At 36.6% G+C, this 16,679-nt stretch overlaps 1 protein-coding gene across 5 annotated transcripts in view; it reads right to left on the minus strand.

Moving 5' to 3' along the window:
• LOC114157570 (ATP-binding cassette sub-family A member 1) overlaps nucleotides 1–16,679 on the minus strand; it is a 188,776-nt gene that overhangs the window by 134,375 nt on the left and 37,722 nt on the right. For all 5 annotated transcript variants that reach the window (XM_028038645.1, XM_028038647.1, XM_028038646.1 and 2 more), the window contains 3 exons: nucleotides 11,698–11,895; nucleotides 6,339–6,544; nucleotides 4,649–4,825 (listed from right to left, as the gene is read on the minus strand). In XM_028038645.1, the coding sequence (XP_027894446.1) occupies nucleotides 4,649–4,825; nucleotides 6,339–6,544; nucleotides 11,698–11,895 (581 nt within the window). The remainder of the gene's footprint in view (nucleotides 1–4,648; nucleotides 4,826–6,338; nucleotides 6,545–11,697; nucleotides 11,896–16,679) is intronic.

The raw sequence follows: 16,679 nt of genomic DNA on the forward strand, positions 1-16,679 counted from the left end.
GCAGAGCTAAGTCTGCTTGGAACTGGAATAGAACATGTTGGCTATATTAAAATATAACATAAATCTGACAGCAGTATTAATATGATCATCCCTCAATAAAAATTGGAATGACAAATAACTTTCAGTTGTTTTGAACTTCAACACTTCAACATTAGTATTAAACACAAATACTGATGTTGACATAAACATGATGCCAGGGCTTAGTTATAGGTTTCATAACTAACAACATCCAATATGTGTAAAGATCCACAAAATAGGTGGTTGTTATAGATTATTTTTACATCTTGTTCCCAATGTGAAACATAGAAAAAAAAATTACTTAGTGCCTTTGTTCAGTCTTGGCTTTTAGAAATTCCAGTTACTTCAAATGCTTTAGTGGGCAACTTTAGGCACTTAGCAATTTTATTCAACTAATTTCCCGACTTAGTTATGACAATAAAGAAATTTGAGTAAATGGTATGTTCTCCTTCTTTTCCCTATCTTGAAAATTGGTTAAAAACATATTGACATCTGTGTCAACACTATTTAAACCCCAAGTAAACTGGAAGTTATTGATTATTAACCCAAAAGTGTAGAAACAATGCTTTACTAAAAGCGACTAATTACTGATTTGGGATTTATTGTCAGCTGGAATTACAAGTACAATTCTTATAAATATTTCACATTTATAAAAAATGTGAAACATTAACCATTATCCTGCTGCAATAACAAAATATAACAATGGAGATGAATGGGATAAAAATACAGTTAAGCCCACACAATTAACATTTTAGTTAGACTGAAAAATTAAATATTAAAAGATTACTTTAAACCTCAATTTGCAAGGGATACGAATATTTCTGGACTTTACTGTAGATATATTTTATCTAACTGGAATCTGGAATACTTGAATATTTTAAGTGTTTCATTTTTTAAAAGTTTTCACAAATATAAATGAAAAGAGCAATAAAAATAAATTTATGGCTTAAAATTATATAAGATATGACCTATCAAATAGTAGGTAGGGCCACCACGATTTAATCATTTTCACAAGTGAGAGAGAGAGAGATTACAGTTCAGCTTGCATTAATTTACATTTTAACAGAAAGATAGTTGCACTGTATATGGTTATTGCGACCCGGAGAAAATGCATTTTCTTTTGTATCTTATACATTTGAGAAGTAATACATTGTGATCATTATCATTGTCAACAGTCCAGATTGACCAGCTTCACTTGAATTGAGTTTCTTTATCCTGCTCATGAAGCCATCAAACTAACAGATTCAGAGGAATTAATCTCTGCATCGCATTCCTTACAAACCCACCACTTTTACTGTAAAAAGTATCATTGCATCGCTCAGTGTGAATGCTACGAGATCGCAAAAATGTCCCACAGGAACATAAACAACAAGCTTTAACAAGCTCTTATTGTTGATTCAGACAGCGTTGGCATGCCATAGTTCTGCACTCTGAGAATTACTTTGGTGGCAACAGCTGCTTAGATCTGTAACTCTGAAGCTGAATTAGTTTTAGTAGAATATGTTAAAATATGTCCCAATATGTTCAGTGAATTTAGACAGGAAGAAACAAATCTTCTAATACTAGGAGTGATACTGCCAGTTCATTTTTAAAGGACCTATACAAATGTTTTCTTTTTTCTGTTGCGTGTTAAAAGACATATTTCCACAATTTTCTTGTGGAATTTTCCAGATCACCAGCATCGATTAGTCCAGCATGCTGCTGATCTGAGGTAATGGTCTATGCATATAAAACTGAATGTCTCAGTTGAATTTGTTCTTGTAAACAAGTAAAAAAATAAAATAAAAATCGCTATATATCATCTCTGCTTGTTTCTGTTTCATATCAATTCTTTGTGAATGTGAGACCTGCTGATGTGGAGCAGCACCTCAGGATCCAAACAAGACATGCCTTTGATTTAGGAACGTGCAGCAGAGCAAAGGCTGCTGATAAAAGAACATTTATGTGATATCAGGGCCCTGCAGGGGTCTGGCTGCATCCCACGCTGCCACTGCAGGCCTGCGCTCAGTGTGTATGAGACGGTACTGGGAGCTAAACCAGTTTGGTTATCTCATGTTGAAAATGCCAACAGGGTCAGCTGTTGTTGAAGCTGCCCAGATAGCTCTGGTTCTTCAGGTGTTTCACTGCCAAAAATGCAAAGGGTTGAACTGAGGTAGGAGAAAAGAAAAATATTGCTAACGCAGGTACAAGCATGAGCTTTAGGGTTCAGTAGAGAATATTTGGATGCTGGAAATGTTGTTTATGTAAGTTTTGAAGGAAAAAAAACAAAGTTTAAAAAGAGCACGATAAGTTCTCATAAAGCCAATGATGTGATTGCTTCGGGCTACTGTCAAAACAATTCAGTATGCATAAATTACATATGATAAACTTAATAGTTCATTTTCTGTTAGTATAATCAAATGTATATTAAGTCATGTTAGAATAACGGGGAAAAATCATATAGTAATTAAAATAAAAAGTCTATTTATTAAATCTAGTGTACCTCAGGGTTGTATATTTTTTAGTATAATTGTTGACCTATTCTAGTCTGTTGTATGTTTGCTCAGGATGCTGCTGTATATCTACTTACAAAACCAAACATGAGATTAAGCATCAGCTTTGATTATTTGATGCATGTCCCCTTATATAAGACTAGTGGCTGTTGAATAATGTCAGCGTTGTTTTTATTTTGGAATGTATTTAATTCCCGTTTTGTGATTGTGTCATTTTAATAATTGTGGATTTTCGTATTTCAAATGAAAATTAGACTGTGCATTCTAATCTAGTAAATTTACATGTTGATGTTCACTTTCCCTTTTAAGCAAGCAAGATTGTATTATTCCATTCAGATGGTATCATTTACTGTCGTTTTAAATCTGTCCTTTACTTTAAATCACATATTAAAGCAAAGGAGGCATTTAGTTTTTGAGAACAAAAACGAGAAATGGACTAACACATCAAAATGTCAAAATACCTCTTCTATCATATTCCCTGGTAAAATAACTGAGGCTGAAAAACAGTTTTCCACAACATGGCTTTCTGTGTTTTAATGGTTCTTCCTTTCTGTGCTGTCATTCTGAATAATTTAGATCTAAAAGGGTAGTTTTGAATGTTAATAATTTAAAGAAATTGTCCAAATCTCTTGACAGGCAAAGAGTTGGTCTCTGGAAAGCTGTAAGACACCTTTTTGTGCAAATATTTGTTGTGTTTTCAAATGCCACTGTACACATGTAGCATTAAAAGCTGTATGAAGTCAAGTGACGTGAAGTTGAGTTAAATTGGTAGATTCTTTCATACAAGAATCTACCAATATCCACTTTGCTTGTTTAAATTTTGCATAGCGAGAAACAATATGCAATTGATTCTGAATTTTATTACAATTATCCATCTTATTGCTGACATCACCTGTTTTTTTTATTTATGGAGATAATACCACTGCATGGTTGGAAGCTTTTTCCGTGTGGTATCTTCTATTTGATGCTGAATGTCATCAAACAGCCCTCTCTGTTTTAAACATTTATTTCTTTGATTGTACATCTGGGAAAGAGCTCTTCCTTACTTGAATGTTATGATTTTTGTCTTTCCTATTTTGAAGGGAACCTAAGAAAAGTTGGCCATTGTGTCACATCATATTTATACCTCAGAAAAACAGGAGGACATGTATTACTAAAGTAAATAAAGGTACTAAAGTAAAATGACTCAAGACATACAAAATATTAAAAGAAAAAATAATCAACTCTACTAGGGTTTAACCTTTACATTCTTGTCTTTCACCCATTTGTTCCCATGGAATTTCTTTTCTATTTTTTTGGTCACAGTTAAATGTTTCAGATCAAACTAACTTTACCAGCCAAAGATAGCCTTGGCAAATTCTAAATTACCCAATTTTAACATTTTTCAAATTATGATTTCACTTAGTAAAAAAAAAAAAGCTATTCAAACCAAGAACAACTAGTTGAGCCAACCTTGACTTCCACAACTGCCATCAACCTGGGAAGTAATTGTGGCATATTTTAATTTCCAAAACTGAATGAATTTTGAATAAGGTCAGGAGCTGATGGTCAGAAATTCTTCTTCACTATTTTCTGGTGGAGAGCTGAGTTTATGGTTCCATTGTGTTTGACATACTCAGATTATCTTTGTCAGGTATTACACTTTATTTGAAAGAAGAAATGTGTTATTTTCATATAAAGAAATTGAAGAAGGTGCACTTCGGAGAGAATGAGATACAGGAAAGCATTGAAACTCTGACTGGTATCTTAAATAATTAAACACAACCTAATTATAAGAAAACTTCCTGTGGTTTGGCTAAAATCAATACTTTTGACTTACTCTGGCTGTTTTGCTGTTTTCTTTTATTCTACCTCCCTTGCTGACCCTCAACATATAACCAAATTCCCTCTTCTTTAGGTATTCACTATTGGACACAAGCATAACAGCAAATGTATTAAAGAAAAAAGCATGATGGATAAACTGACACATTTTTTCAGCAGGGAAATCTAAAAGTGCATAGGTAACTAATAGGGCCATAATATAACCATGTGGAACATTGAGAAGCACCTCGAGTGGATAAAGTGGTATCTCTTGAAAACCTCCTTCCTCTATCTCTAATCACACACTTATGATAACAGAGAAAAGCATTTGTACTCACGCATCATCAACAAAGCAAGGGTATGGGATTTGCTGGACGAAAACACCAAGCGGCTGAGACTTTGATGTTTGCAGTCGTATAACAGCGTGGTCGATCATGTCCTGCAGGTAGGCAAAGCCTCCCCAGATGTAGCGCAGGTCGTTAAAGGAGTTGTCCCTGGCTCCAGGAGACCATGACCTTATTAAAAAGAAAGTCAGACAATGATATGTTGCTTGAAAGGGCAAGTAAACCACAAACTGAGCAGCAAGGCATCTATCCTGACTATTTTGAAATCATTAATAAAATAAAATAAACAACTTATTCTGAAAAGAAAAAAAAATGGTGCTGTGGAACATAAACCCTCCTCCTCTGGATTAAATCTTGATCTTATTTATTAAAGAAAAAGTTTACCATTGCATAAATACTTGGAGCTATACTAGATAAACTGGCTACCGTCAGTTCTGATTAACAAAAGGTAAGTGAGAAAACTACAGAAAGTTTCTGTATTTATAAAAATTATCCCCCCCCCCATCAACTTTACTTAAAATGCAGTCAAAATGAACAAAAAACCTATTCTGTTTTAATGTTTTGGGGCTAGAAACCATAAACATAAAAAATGAGGTAGTTGAGATAAGACAGATGTAACTTCTTCCCAAAATCACAAGCGGCATTTTAGTGCTATGTTCCTTGGGTGTTTAGGTTTGGGGCTTTTATTGGGTTTTGATCTTTTTCCTGTTAGCTATTCATGTTTCGTAGGTCTTGATATATTCTGCAATTTCTCTGTCATTGTTGTGTAATTTCTTTATGCATTGTATCTTTCTTTATTCTTGTGTTCTGTTTCCTGTACTTTTGTATTTAGCTCTTACTGTCAGGCTTTTTACCTTTTAGTCTTTGAGCCTCACTTCAGCTCCTTTAGTCTCCTCCCCCGGTTTCCTTGCATTTTCCTTTCCACGGCTGTACCATCTTTTTTCTGGTTAGTTAATCTTGTTTCTTTGTTTCTAACCTCAATATTTAATATTGCTATTGTCTTTCTGTTTCACGCCTATGTATAGTTGCCGTCATGTTTCACTGTCTGTACCTAGGCCATCCCAAACAATTTGTTACACAGAAATCAGAATGTGTTAGTTCACAGTCAGAAATATCACTAAAACAGTGTTTCCCAACCCTGGTCCCCAAGGCACAAAGTCCTACATGTTTTAGAGGTTTCCCTGCTTTAATGTGCCTGATTCAACTGATTGCAGTTCAACAAACGCCTGTTAATCAGTCTTCAATTGAAATCAGCTGGACTGAAGCAAGGAAATACCTAAAATATGCAGGGCAGTGTGCCTTGAGGACCAGGATTGGGAAACACTGCACTAGAACATCTCCTACATTTAAAATTACAATGGGCAATTTAGGATTTATCAAGTTACACCTCAGCATCCAACTTGTCTTTTGTGTGTAGGAAATAGCCATTACATCCCTACTTTTGATTGTTTATACTTTACAAACAATTTGTAAGAATATTGCTACTAGTGATGAAAACTATAAAAGTCATCTCAATGTGACCTGAACAGTGTGACTGTATGCAAAGTCCTTCCCAGAACTCATAGGACTAGGTAAAATGAAAGCAACATAAACCTATTTTTATGATGAAGCTAATGCTAAGTCCTGTGAAAAAAAGTTAGAACCAACAGCAGATAAAGAAAGAGGTCATAAGAGAAGCCCATACCTTGATTTCAACGTGTTGGTGCGCTCCACCTCCTCAATGTCCATCCGAATTTTGTACTTCACATAAGGAGGGATGTGACTTGAGTTTGGATGGAGGTTCGCAAAGACAACTCCAGCCCAGAATGTGTCATTTTTCAGATGCTCCAAGGCTTTGTTCACCAGATGGGTTTCTGTCGCAGCTGCTTCAAACTTATTCAGATCAAGACACTGTCAACAAAATCAGAGAAAACCAAAAAGAAAAAAAAAAAAATCTTACTTTACTATAACCCCTGTATTTTTCAGAGAATGGTTGTCTTTTTATTCAAACTTCTGGATTTCACATGAGGGAATAAAGCTGAAGCAGGAATAACCTCATTAGAAGAGCAGCAGATGGATTTTTAGGAGGGAAAAAAAAGTCATTCACACAGCTATTGACTAAACCACACAGAGTGTAGTTCAAATTATCCAGAGCTGCCAGGGGGGTGGGAAAATGTTTTGGGCTTCAGTAGAGACGGGCAAATGAGATACAGGCTTGGTAACACTCCCCTGTTCTGCAGACTTGTCCCCTCGTTTCACGAGACGATAATGAGCTAGCCATCCTGGGAGGCAGCCACACCTGACAGATGTCCACGCATCTCAGTGCTGCAATAGTTTTATCATTCCTTCCCCCCCAGCAGCCAGCATTCTATATCAAGCAATGGCAGAAAATATTACAGCTACTCCATTTGTTCTGTACATAATAGAGAGGATAACAGGGCACTGAAAAGCTGGATGGGCCAAAAGTTTGGATAATAGCTGAGAAAAATGTAGGGAAGAAAATGTGCTGCTGAATAATTCTGGTGCCAGCTTGTGCGTACTGCAGAACATCTGGACTTTGACTGGGCCATTCTAACATCAAAATGCATTGATCTAAGCCTTCCCATGATAAGTGGATGTTTTCTTTGGATAAAATGCTGCTGAAAGAGTAATCTCTGCCACAGTTTTAAGTCAGTTATGGTGTCTTACAGATGGTTTTCCAGCACTGTCCCTATTCCAGTGAGAATATACAGAAGTTGTCAGTTTGTACTTGAATATATTATTGTAATACTTAATTTAAAAGTGATAGTGATTCAAAGTCAATATGATATTACCTCCAACTGTGATTTATACACCACTAAAAGCAAAATATCCATGGACATTTTACTTTTAATTTCTCGTCTTACTTTAACTGAGAAAACATAGAAATTTGGCTTTTTTAGCCCAACAATCTTGGACCAACTCAGTCTCTGTTGAGTACAAAAAGGCAGCCTTGTTTTAAGCACTGGATCAACTATAAAATATTTAAACTGGATTAGACATCAATTAGCCACATTTTGATATTGCTAAGACTAAAGACATATCTTATTTTCTATGTTTATTTGATTAAACATGTCCTTGGGAGGGATTATTGTCACCATTAGTCTTTGAATAACAAGTTATACAATGATACTCAATACCAGATGTAGACCACAGAAGGTGTTCAGCGTGTAAAATATTTTTTATGAAACTGACCCTATTCCCCCCCAAGAGAGAAATATTCCTACACGCCTGAAAATTGACATCTATTGCATTTACACGTCCCTCAGAGCCTCTCCAGTCTGTTTACTTTGTTCTTTTGTCATGTTGGAACATAAGCACCATTCTTTGTTAACCTCAGTCCAAACAGTCAAGATGCTCCTCGAGGGCACAAACTCGATGTTTATGAATTTTATTTAGCTTTTTTTCAATGACCACTGGGCTAGCAGCCAAATTTCAGCAAAATTATGTCATCAATCTGACTCCAGCTTGATAAAAAAAACAAAAAAAACAAAGACCAGACCATGCTGAGAGCTCGGCTTTTCTCTTCGAAACCACACACGCAGTTGTTTACACATAGCTGCAACATGGCTGCTAATTTAAATGATGAGCTGATCTCCTTGGGATACACAAACACCGGATGAGTTACAGCCAATGTTCTAGTCAAGAGCCTGTGCAAGTGTGAACCATCACTTCTGCTGTTTATCCTTTAAACTTGTATACTCGTGGGGGGAAAAACCTCCAGCAGTTCATACAATGGCTTACACTGAATATTATTCTATTAAAAAAAAGCATTCATTTGAAGCAGTGTATTAATCTCTGTGAGCATCAGACCACGGTTATTAGTAGCAACTAATTGAGTTTATTCCCAGGGATGCAAATGATGCAGTGGCAATTATTATTTTATCTGCTCCACCAAAAGCTCAATATGGTTTTAACGAAATAGAAGGAGGATGGGTGAAGTAATTTCATTCACTGCCTTTAAATGTGCAATTAGGTAGGAATTTAGGGACTACGTTTTATACGTTTAAGATCGTCCAAGTCTTTTATTATGAAGGATTTTTTGTAGTTATTCTGCGGGATGATGTACAGCAATATTGGACTTACATTTCTGCTGTTCAAATTGGTTAAACAAACCCTTTAAATAAAGTAAGTACATGACCATAGCCTTACACTAACATGCAAAAAATGTTTATGCTACTGAAAATGGAGGTGAGAGGAGTGGGTTTTTGAGAAACAAGATAAAAACATAACCAGTGGTTATGAGGCAACTCTTTAGCAACGCTCAGGATGTTTTTGAATTCTCCCATTATTTTTTTGATAATGTTGATATTATCACCACCTACTGCCAAAATGTGGCCATGCTTAGTTAAAAATCTTTCAACAAATATAAATTTTAAACAGTAAAATTACATTTGCAATAAACTGTGATCTAGTATAGCGGCAGTCTTAATCGAGAATTCTGAAAAGTGTCCTATGCATCATATTCATCCTCCTTCACGCTGATACCCCAAAAGTAAATTAGGTGTTAGTGCCTTCAGAAGTTACATAGTAAATAGAGTCAACCCAAGTTTAATTTAATCCCATAAGTTCAGCTGTTCTGTGAAAGCCTCGTAGCATCATTAAGACCAAGAAACACAACACATGGGTTAGAGATAAACTTTTCGAGAAGTTTAAAGCAGGGTTATGCTGGGGTTTGAATCTTTTGTTATAATTTCACAAAATTTTTTTACTTATGTTAGATGTCAGCAAAGTACTTTAATCTTCTCTTGTACCTGCACTTTAAGCACTGCCTACTTTTTTTAGCCTTCCACTTTGCTCTAAAGTACCATTCAGCAAAATCACATTCAATAATGTGTTTTTTTTTTTGTACTTTTACTTAACATGGTGTATTATGAAGGATAATTTTACATCAACGCATTCCCCTGCTTATAAAAAAGTTGTAATTCCAATAAATATGCATGTATCCACTGGAGTGAACAAACCTAGAAAATATGCTAGAATAGCTCGGTTATGTGTTTGGACTGAAAACAAAATCAACTAAGAAAACGGATTGCAATATTATGTACGGTATACCACAGGGACTTACACTACCATGTTACCTGCTGGTGAATTATTATGAGTGTGTTTATATATTGGCTGCACAGAAAAAAGAGACAGAAGAAAAATCTACTGCTATAGACTGTCAATATATCACTGTCAACCATATTATGTGTGTATTTTTACACACAGCGGCCTGTTTAATGGCCTTTCACATTTACTTCAGTCTAGTCTGTGACAGTGCTTTCATTATATAATTATCATAGATGTGTTACGGTGACAGATCTTGACAGTTTGTAAAGTCAGAGGTATTAGAGTTTAATGAGCAAATGCACTAATCCTCTTCAGGTTGGTCTCCACAAAAAGAGGAAAAAGACAAAAGCAGAGAGATGGAGGGATATTTCAAGAAGCTGCAGCCTTGATTTTGGTGTGAACAATAGCAGTGAATAGATCCTGCAACAAAAGAACTGGAAAACAATAAAGTGCTGTGCTAAACAAGGACATGTTAGATTTAACACACCCAGCTAACAAATTGTGGCACCCCTAATGTTCTGGCAGATGACAGATGAGACAGTTGTGAACAAAAAGATTCAAAATTAAATTAAAGTAAACCGACAATTATTTTAGAGATACATGACTGATCCGAAAGGCTCCGTCTTCTCTCAAGACTGAGCAAAAGAGAAACCATGCTGATAAGGAAGCTGATGCTGCAGCCTCAAATAATCTTAGTACAAAGTTTTTTGACTTTACAGAGGGTAAAAAGTGCCACGTTACTGCTTGAAGCTGTCAGTAAGCAGCAACATTGTGATTAAAAATTTCTTCAAACGTGTCATTGATTAAAACATTTTATTTTATCTGGTGATCCGAAGGATATCTAAAATCTATTACTGTGGCCACTGTTTTACTGGGTTTGGACAGCCGCATCCCTCAAGTATTTATTTATAATTATTTAGCAAACACTTCTTCATAATGCATCAAAAACAAACAAAGACGACTGTAGTGTGCTTACTGACTCCATGCCTATTTCTTTTTTTGTTTAACTTTATCTATTGGTGCCTGCAATGCAGACTACAAAATCACATTTATTGCTGCTGTTGTACTATTGTGCATCTGTCTTGCGTTTCTGTGGCATGTGGACACACAGGAATAAAAAATAGTGTATACATTTTAGCAGTGAGCTTCTACTTTAGTTACACAATCTAGTAAATTATGTTAGATTGCTACAATTCCAACCAGCTATAGGAAGTAATTATCTAAAGTGACTAATACACCGACATTAAAAATAGAAAACCTCATATTGCGATAATCTGGTTTTTACTGTTCATGAGGATGTCTTGAAAAACCCTAAATCTCTTGTGTCTTGTAATTACGACTCCACTATGGCAAAAAGAACAGTATCATCTCCCAGCATATCACAAAAGACTGCTCAGGAAAGGGTTTAAAACACTAATGAACCCATAGGCACTGATCCAAACTAAAACTCTCCAGATCCCAATCCGATCAAGCCTGCACAGAAAGTCACACAAGGCTGACGAAAACAGGCTCGATCCTGCAAACTCAGAGGAGCACGACTTTCAGCCACCAATATCCAGATGCCAAACAGCACAGGACTCCCTCTGAGTCATTGTGTCTAAGCCCAAACAGGCCGGAGCTTTTCTGATTGCCCCACAGGGGAAAAACGCAGAATGACATAAGTGGTTGTAATGTTGTGAGTACAAGAATATATTCAGTGGGGAGTTTTCTTGTATTTATGTTACCAAACTAACCTATTGCTTAAGCACTTCAAGGTCACATAGGTCGTTTTCCAGTGTCAACTCCAACCAAGAAAAATCTCAGGAATAATATCAAGCAGAAACCAAATAAATGACTTAAAAGGAAAGACTCAGCTAGAGCAAAGATGGAAGAGTAGTAAAATGCTCAGCAAATTTAATGATAAGAATTAAGTTTCAAAACCTAAATGGCAGAGAAATTTTGAAAATGTAAGATGCTTAGCACTAAAAAGAATCCCCAAAAAACATATTACGTACATTCAGGAAATCGGAGAGGAGCTTCAGGATTTCAGTGGTGGAGTTGTAAACATCCCGCCAGTTGTAGGGTGGCATGCCGGGTGAACGGTCTTCTGGAGCGCCATTGTACAGGAAGTTCTCCAGCAGCCCGGCTGTCCATCCTGTCCCAATGAGACGCTGGTTGAGGGCAGCTGCGAATATGGGATTTGCCACCAGAACCTGATTTTGACACCAAGAAGATGTATGTGATTAGGCTACAGCTGTCAGTTGTTATATGCACAAAAACAGCAGTGAGAAGAAAAATGAATATTAAAGGGGGACTAACAGGGTCCGATACTGTGGGGGAATATTCTAATGAAGGGTAAGGCAGGTCAGACTTAAGTAGGGCTGGAATAATCTTTTTAGTGGATTCAAAAGACAATTTTTCAAGCTCAAAATTCTCCCAAGATTCTAAAAAAAATCTTGTGAGATTATGCTCTTTCAATAAAAATTATAAACTCATTGACTTATACGCGTTCATATGTCAATAGATCTGGACAACGATCAACTGTGTACCCAAAAACGCAAAAAAAAAAAACAAAACATTTTTTCAGAGTAAAAATAAATCCTAATCAAATCTTACGTAGCGAGAACCCATAAACAATTATTTCATTAACAAATAAGGGGAAAACATGTGCATCGTTTCTTCTAAACTTGACATAAAAGGATGGAACTGCTTCAGTGATGCAACAAATTAGCAAAGCTGATATGCGGCTCAGAGTGGGAACAAGTGCAGCAGTAATGTAGACATTTAAATGTCCCTCATACAAAAGTTCTTTAATAATGCATTCATCCTACTCCCACCTTTTTAGTTTAAAAGTGATGCCCTTCACTTAGTAGCCATAACCATTTCCCTCCTCCTCTCCAAGTGTTAAACAGATTTCATATAAAATGAAAGGACTATTGCTGCCGGATAATCATTAAAACCATTCAAATTAGGCCTCTGCTAGAGAACCTGAAAGAAACTGACCGCCCGATTAATTACAAGCCATTGTATTTTGCTGTAGTTTGGAAATCCGTTACAGCTAACTATTATGTTTCAAAGTCAATAGGCATGGGGTTCTGGTGTAGAAACTGAGCTAAACGTCAACTGAGCACCGGTCATCTGTTGCACTAAATCCTGACGTGACATTCAAGCGTCTTCTGCCAACTGCGCTCGGTGGCATTTCAGCATCAACACTTCTCATGACATTATGCCAAACCTAAGAACAGAGTGTCACATTAAATAATATTTCTGCTATGTAACCTTTAGGAATAAAAGGCAAATATATCTTAGCTATTTTTGTGGCTTGTACATTAAAAACACGCAACATCCAAATAAATGTTCATCTTAACAGATGTGGAATTATGATTAAAATTGTTTGTCGTCATGGTCTGACACCCAAGTTTAGGATTTAATGCATTAGAACATAATAACATTGTATTGTTTTTACAAAGTTCTTAAATTATTTAAATCTAATCGCAAATGTGAGAGCACAGAGCAGGTTAGATACTGTAATTATTTTATAAGTAAAACAAAAAGAATTTCCAAATTTATCATGGTATAGTGAGATAAATTATTCATAAGATAATGGCAGCTGCCTAGCTTCCCAGGAATTGATGTCGCAGTGAATTCACCCAAATGGTAAATATATGAAAAGCTTAGAGAAATTGCAAAAACCATCTCAGTTCCATTTCAGACTCTACAAACCATATTCAGAATGTTAAATATTATAATGCATGTCCAGGCAGTTAAACACAGACAAAACAATTCTAGCTTGAGGAATACCAAGTGGAGGCCCTTTTTTCCAGAAAAAAAGCTGCATCTGAATAAATGTTGCTCTTCTGGACCAAAGCCCTCTTTAAATTACAAGCGATACCAAAGTAGACTTTTGCAGTACAGAAAAACCTAATGTACCACAGCACCTAAACCAACAGTGACGCACAGTGGTAGAGGGATGATGATTTGACCTCTACATGAATAAAACTGTGATAGGTACTGGGACAAAACAAATGTTCCCCAAACTTAAGGAACAGAAGCAATTCAAAGAAAGAATGAAAGAATTTCATCATTCAAAGGAAGAATGATATTTAAGACTGATAGTCGAAGAAAGCACAATGTCTATAAGTTATTGCTGCTAAAGTGGGTCACAACACTTCCAGTCATGGACTGTACTCCATTTTATCTTTATCTTTGCTAAATAAGTATTGTTTGTATATTACAATTGTGTGGTTTTATAATCTGATTACATAAGATCACTTTAATTTGTAGTAATGCATAGCTTCTAGCATCAAAAGAGTTTGTACCTTTACTTTCTTTATCTCATGGGTTTATGTCATGTAGAAGTATGAGCCAGTCAAACGGAGCGTAGCTCTTAAAGCGTCTGTTCAGCTGAAGTTTGTGTCTGAATGGGTTGTCTACCGCTTAATGTTCTGTGGCATTTGAACCAAAATTGTTGCAGATGCACAGTTTAACCTCCCCGGTCAAGTGTTAAATGAACGTATTTGTCATGAGTCTGTCTTCCAGTGACAAAGTCAAATGTGTTTGCTTTTCTTCCTAAAAGAAATGGAAACCTTTGATCCGCATGGTGGCTGTACAATTTTCCAAGAAGGTCAAAAGGTCTCCAAAAGGATGCACCAGAGTGGATGTTTGCACACACTGGTCCTGGCCATTCTGTGGCACCTCTGACTACTTTTGAGTCACATGCTTTGTGACATATATTTGAATACATTACCGTGATTCAAATATATGTCTCGTTATGTTTGTTTCGTCATTTCTGATGAGATATGAGATACTTCATCCCTAATCTAGACGCATGGTTGAAGATACTGGAGTAAAACAGCAGCCTGTAACCTTGAGGGACCTCTAGAGATGACGAACGTTTGAAAGCCACAAGTTTCATAGTGAGCGGTGGGCATAAAGCCGGGCTGAGAGAAAATGAAGACAAAGGAGGATTGCAGGTCCATTTGTGTAAAGGTTAGGGCTAGGGTAATGAATACCCTTGCTATATGGAGCTCCCGATGTCTGCTTCCCTCCAGCTGCCTATAAGCTCATTTGGAGTGACACCGGAGTAATGTCAGTGTCAAGGAAATACAGCGAGAGGCAAACAAAGAGCAAGAGAGGAGGAGGAAAGAGAAGTGGTGGTGAAGAGTCTGCAACCTTTATTTCTGCTGGATAATCCCCTCCGCCAGGATGAGAATTATCCTGCACTTATCCATAATTACTTTTCTCCCTCGGTTTTCGTACCCAACAGAAGGTGCTGCAAATTGATGCACACAGCATGTATATGTTCACCTGCAGCTTCATTCTCCCACCTCTTATTTTAGTTTATTTTTTTACAGAAAAATATGCCAATCCTTGTAACAACTGCATAATTTTAGTGGTTTTTCCTTTGCTACTTTAATAAAAAAAGAAAAAGTTTTGATGTTGCAGTGCCAACATAAACGTTGATGCTTTTAATGAGAATAATGTTCACAATCCAGCCACTATTCATTTTCCTTGCTACGGATTGGATGCAACTCAGAGTGGAAAAAAATGGAAGTTGTAGTACTGTAGGATTAGAGGACTTATGTCTCAGCAAGATCTAGAAAAACTCATCCATGCATTTATCTTTTGTCGCATTAATTACTGCAACAGCGTCTTCACAGGTCTGTCCAACAAATCGATCAAACAGCTGCAGCTGATCTAGAACGCTGCTGCTCACATTCTCATTAAAACCAGGATATAACACCAGTTTTAAAGTCCCTACACTGGCTCCCTGTAGCTCAAAGAATAGACTTTAAAATACTGTTGTTAGTTTATAAATCACTGAACGGCTTAGCACCACAATACATTAAAGATCTGCTGTTGTATCAACCTTCCAGACCCCTCGGGTCTTCTGGTTCTGGTCTCCTCTGCATCTCCAGAACCAGAACCAAACAAAGAGAAGCAGCATTCAGCTTCTATGCACCACAAATTCGGAACAAACTTCCAGAAAACTGTAAAACAGCTGAAACTCTGACTTCCTTGAAATCTCGACTAAAAACCCACCTGTTTAGAGTTGCATTTGAAACATAGTCAATTACAAATTTAATGATGGCACTTGACTTAATGTAATGTTTTGATTGTTGATTCTATGTTGCATGACTTTGTGTTTTTGTGTTTATTATGTAAAGCACTTTGAAATGCCTTGCTGCTGAAATGTGCTATACAAATAAAATTTGATTGATTGATTTTTGATACTGTAGATGTTAGTTTCTGTGCCAAAACAATCCCCAATATTATGTGTTTGAGTGACTAAAATAGGCGGTTATAAGCATTTTGGAGGGGGTTTAAAGACCTCTGCAGGCAGCCATGGATCCTAACCCTCACAAATACAGGATCCCCTGTATATAAATATCAGCCTGTATATAATTTGACCATGTGTACATTCTACAGTCTACAATTAATTCAAACTTGTGCACCCCATTCTTTTGGTTTTTGTTTCTGCCAAAAGAATGATTTGAATGGGTCAGTAAAACGCTTAATTACCTAATTTATGCCAGTGTTGAGTTTATGTAATCTTCTGATTGACGATGTATGTTAAGTAATTCCTATTTCCTCTCAAAGGACAGCCTTTATACTTTTTAAGACCGAAAGAATTTCATTCCTTGGGGCTGGAGTGAAGCACAACTGCTGATAAGAACAATTTTCAGAGACAATTTGTTCATTATTTTTGACTGAACTGCAGGAGTAGGGCCTACAGGAGAGAGCGAGCTGTAGACAGTGCAGTGCAGGCTGCTAAAATTGATCCTGCTCATCTTTTGATCCCTGGGTTGTTGTTGTTAGTGTCAGACTCGGCCTCATGTGAGGCTCTGGACTGTGAATGTGTGGAGAGAAAAAAATAAAACAAAGCAGGGCACAGGCCTATGTGCATCCATTTTTATGTCACTGCTGAAGCAAGCAACTGCTTGGTAATTTTCCTCTGTCATTTGACTCAGGACTAAATGCCAAGACAACCCATTGC

This window comes from Xiphophorus couchianus, chromosome 14 (genome assembly GCF_001444195.1).
Source record: "Xiphophorus couchianus chromosome 14, X_couchianus-1.0, whole genome shotgun sequence".
NCBI classification, from domain to species: domain Eukaryota; kingdom Metazoa; phylum Chordata; class Actinopteri; order Cyprinodontiformes; family Poeciliidae; genus Xiphophorus; species Xiphophorus couchianus.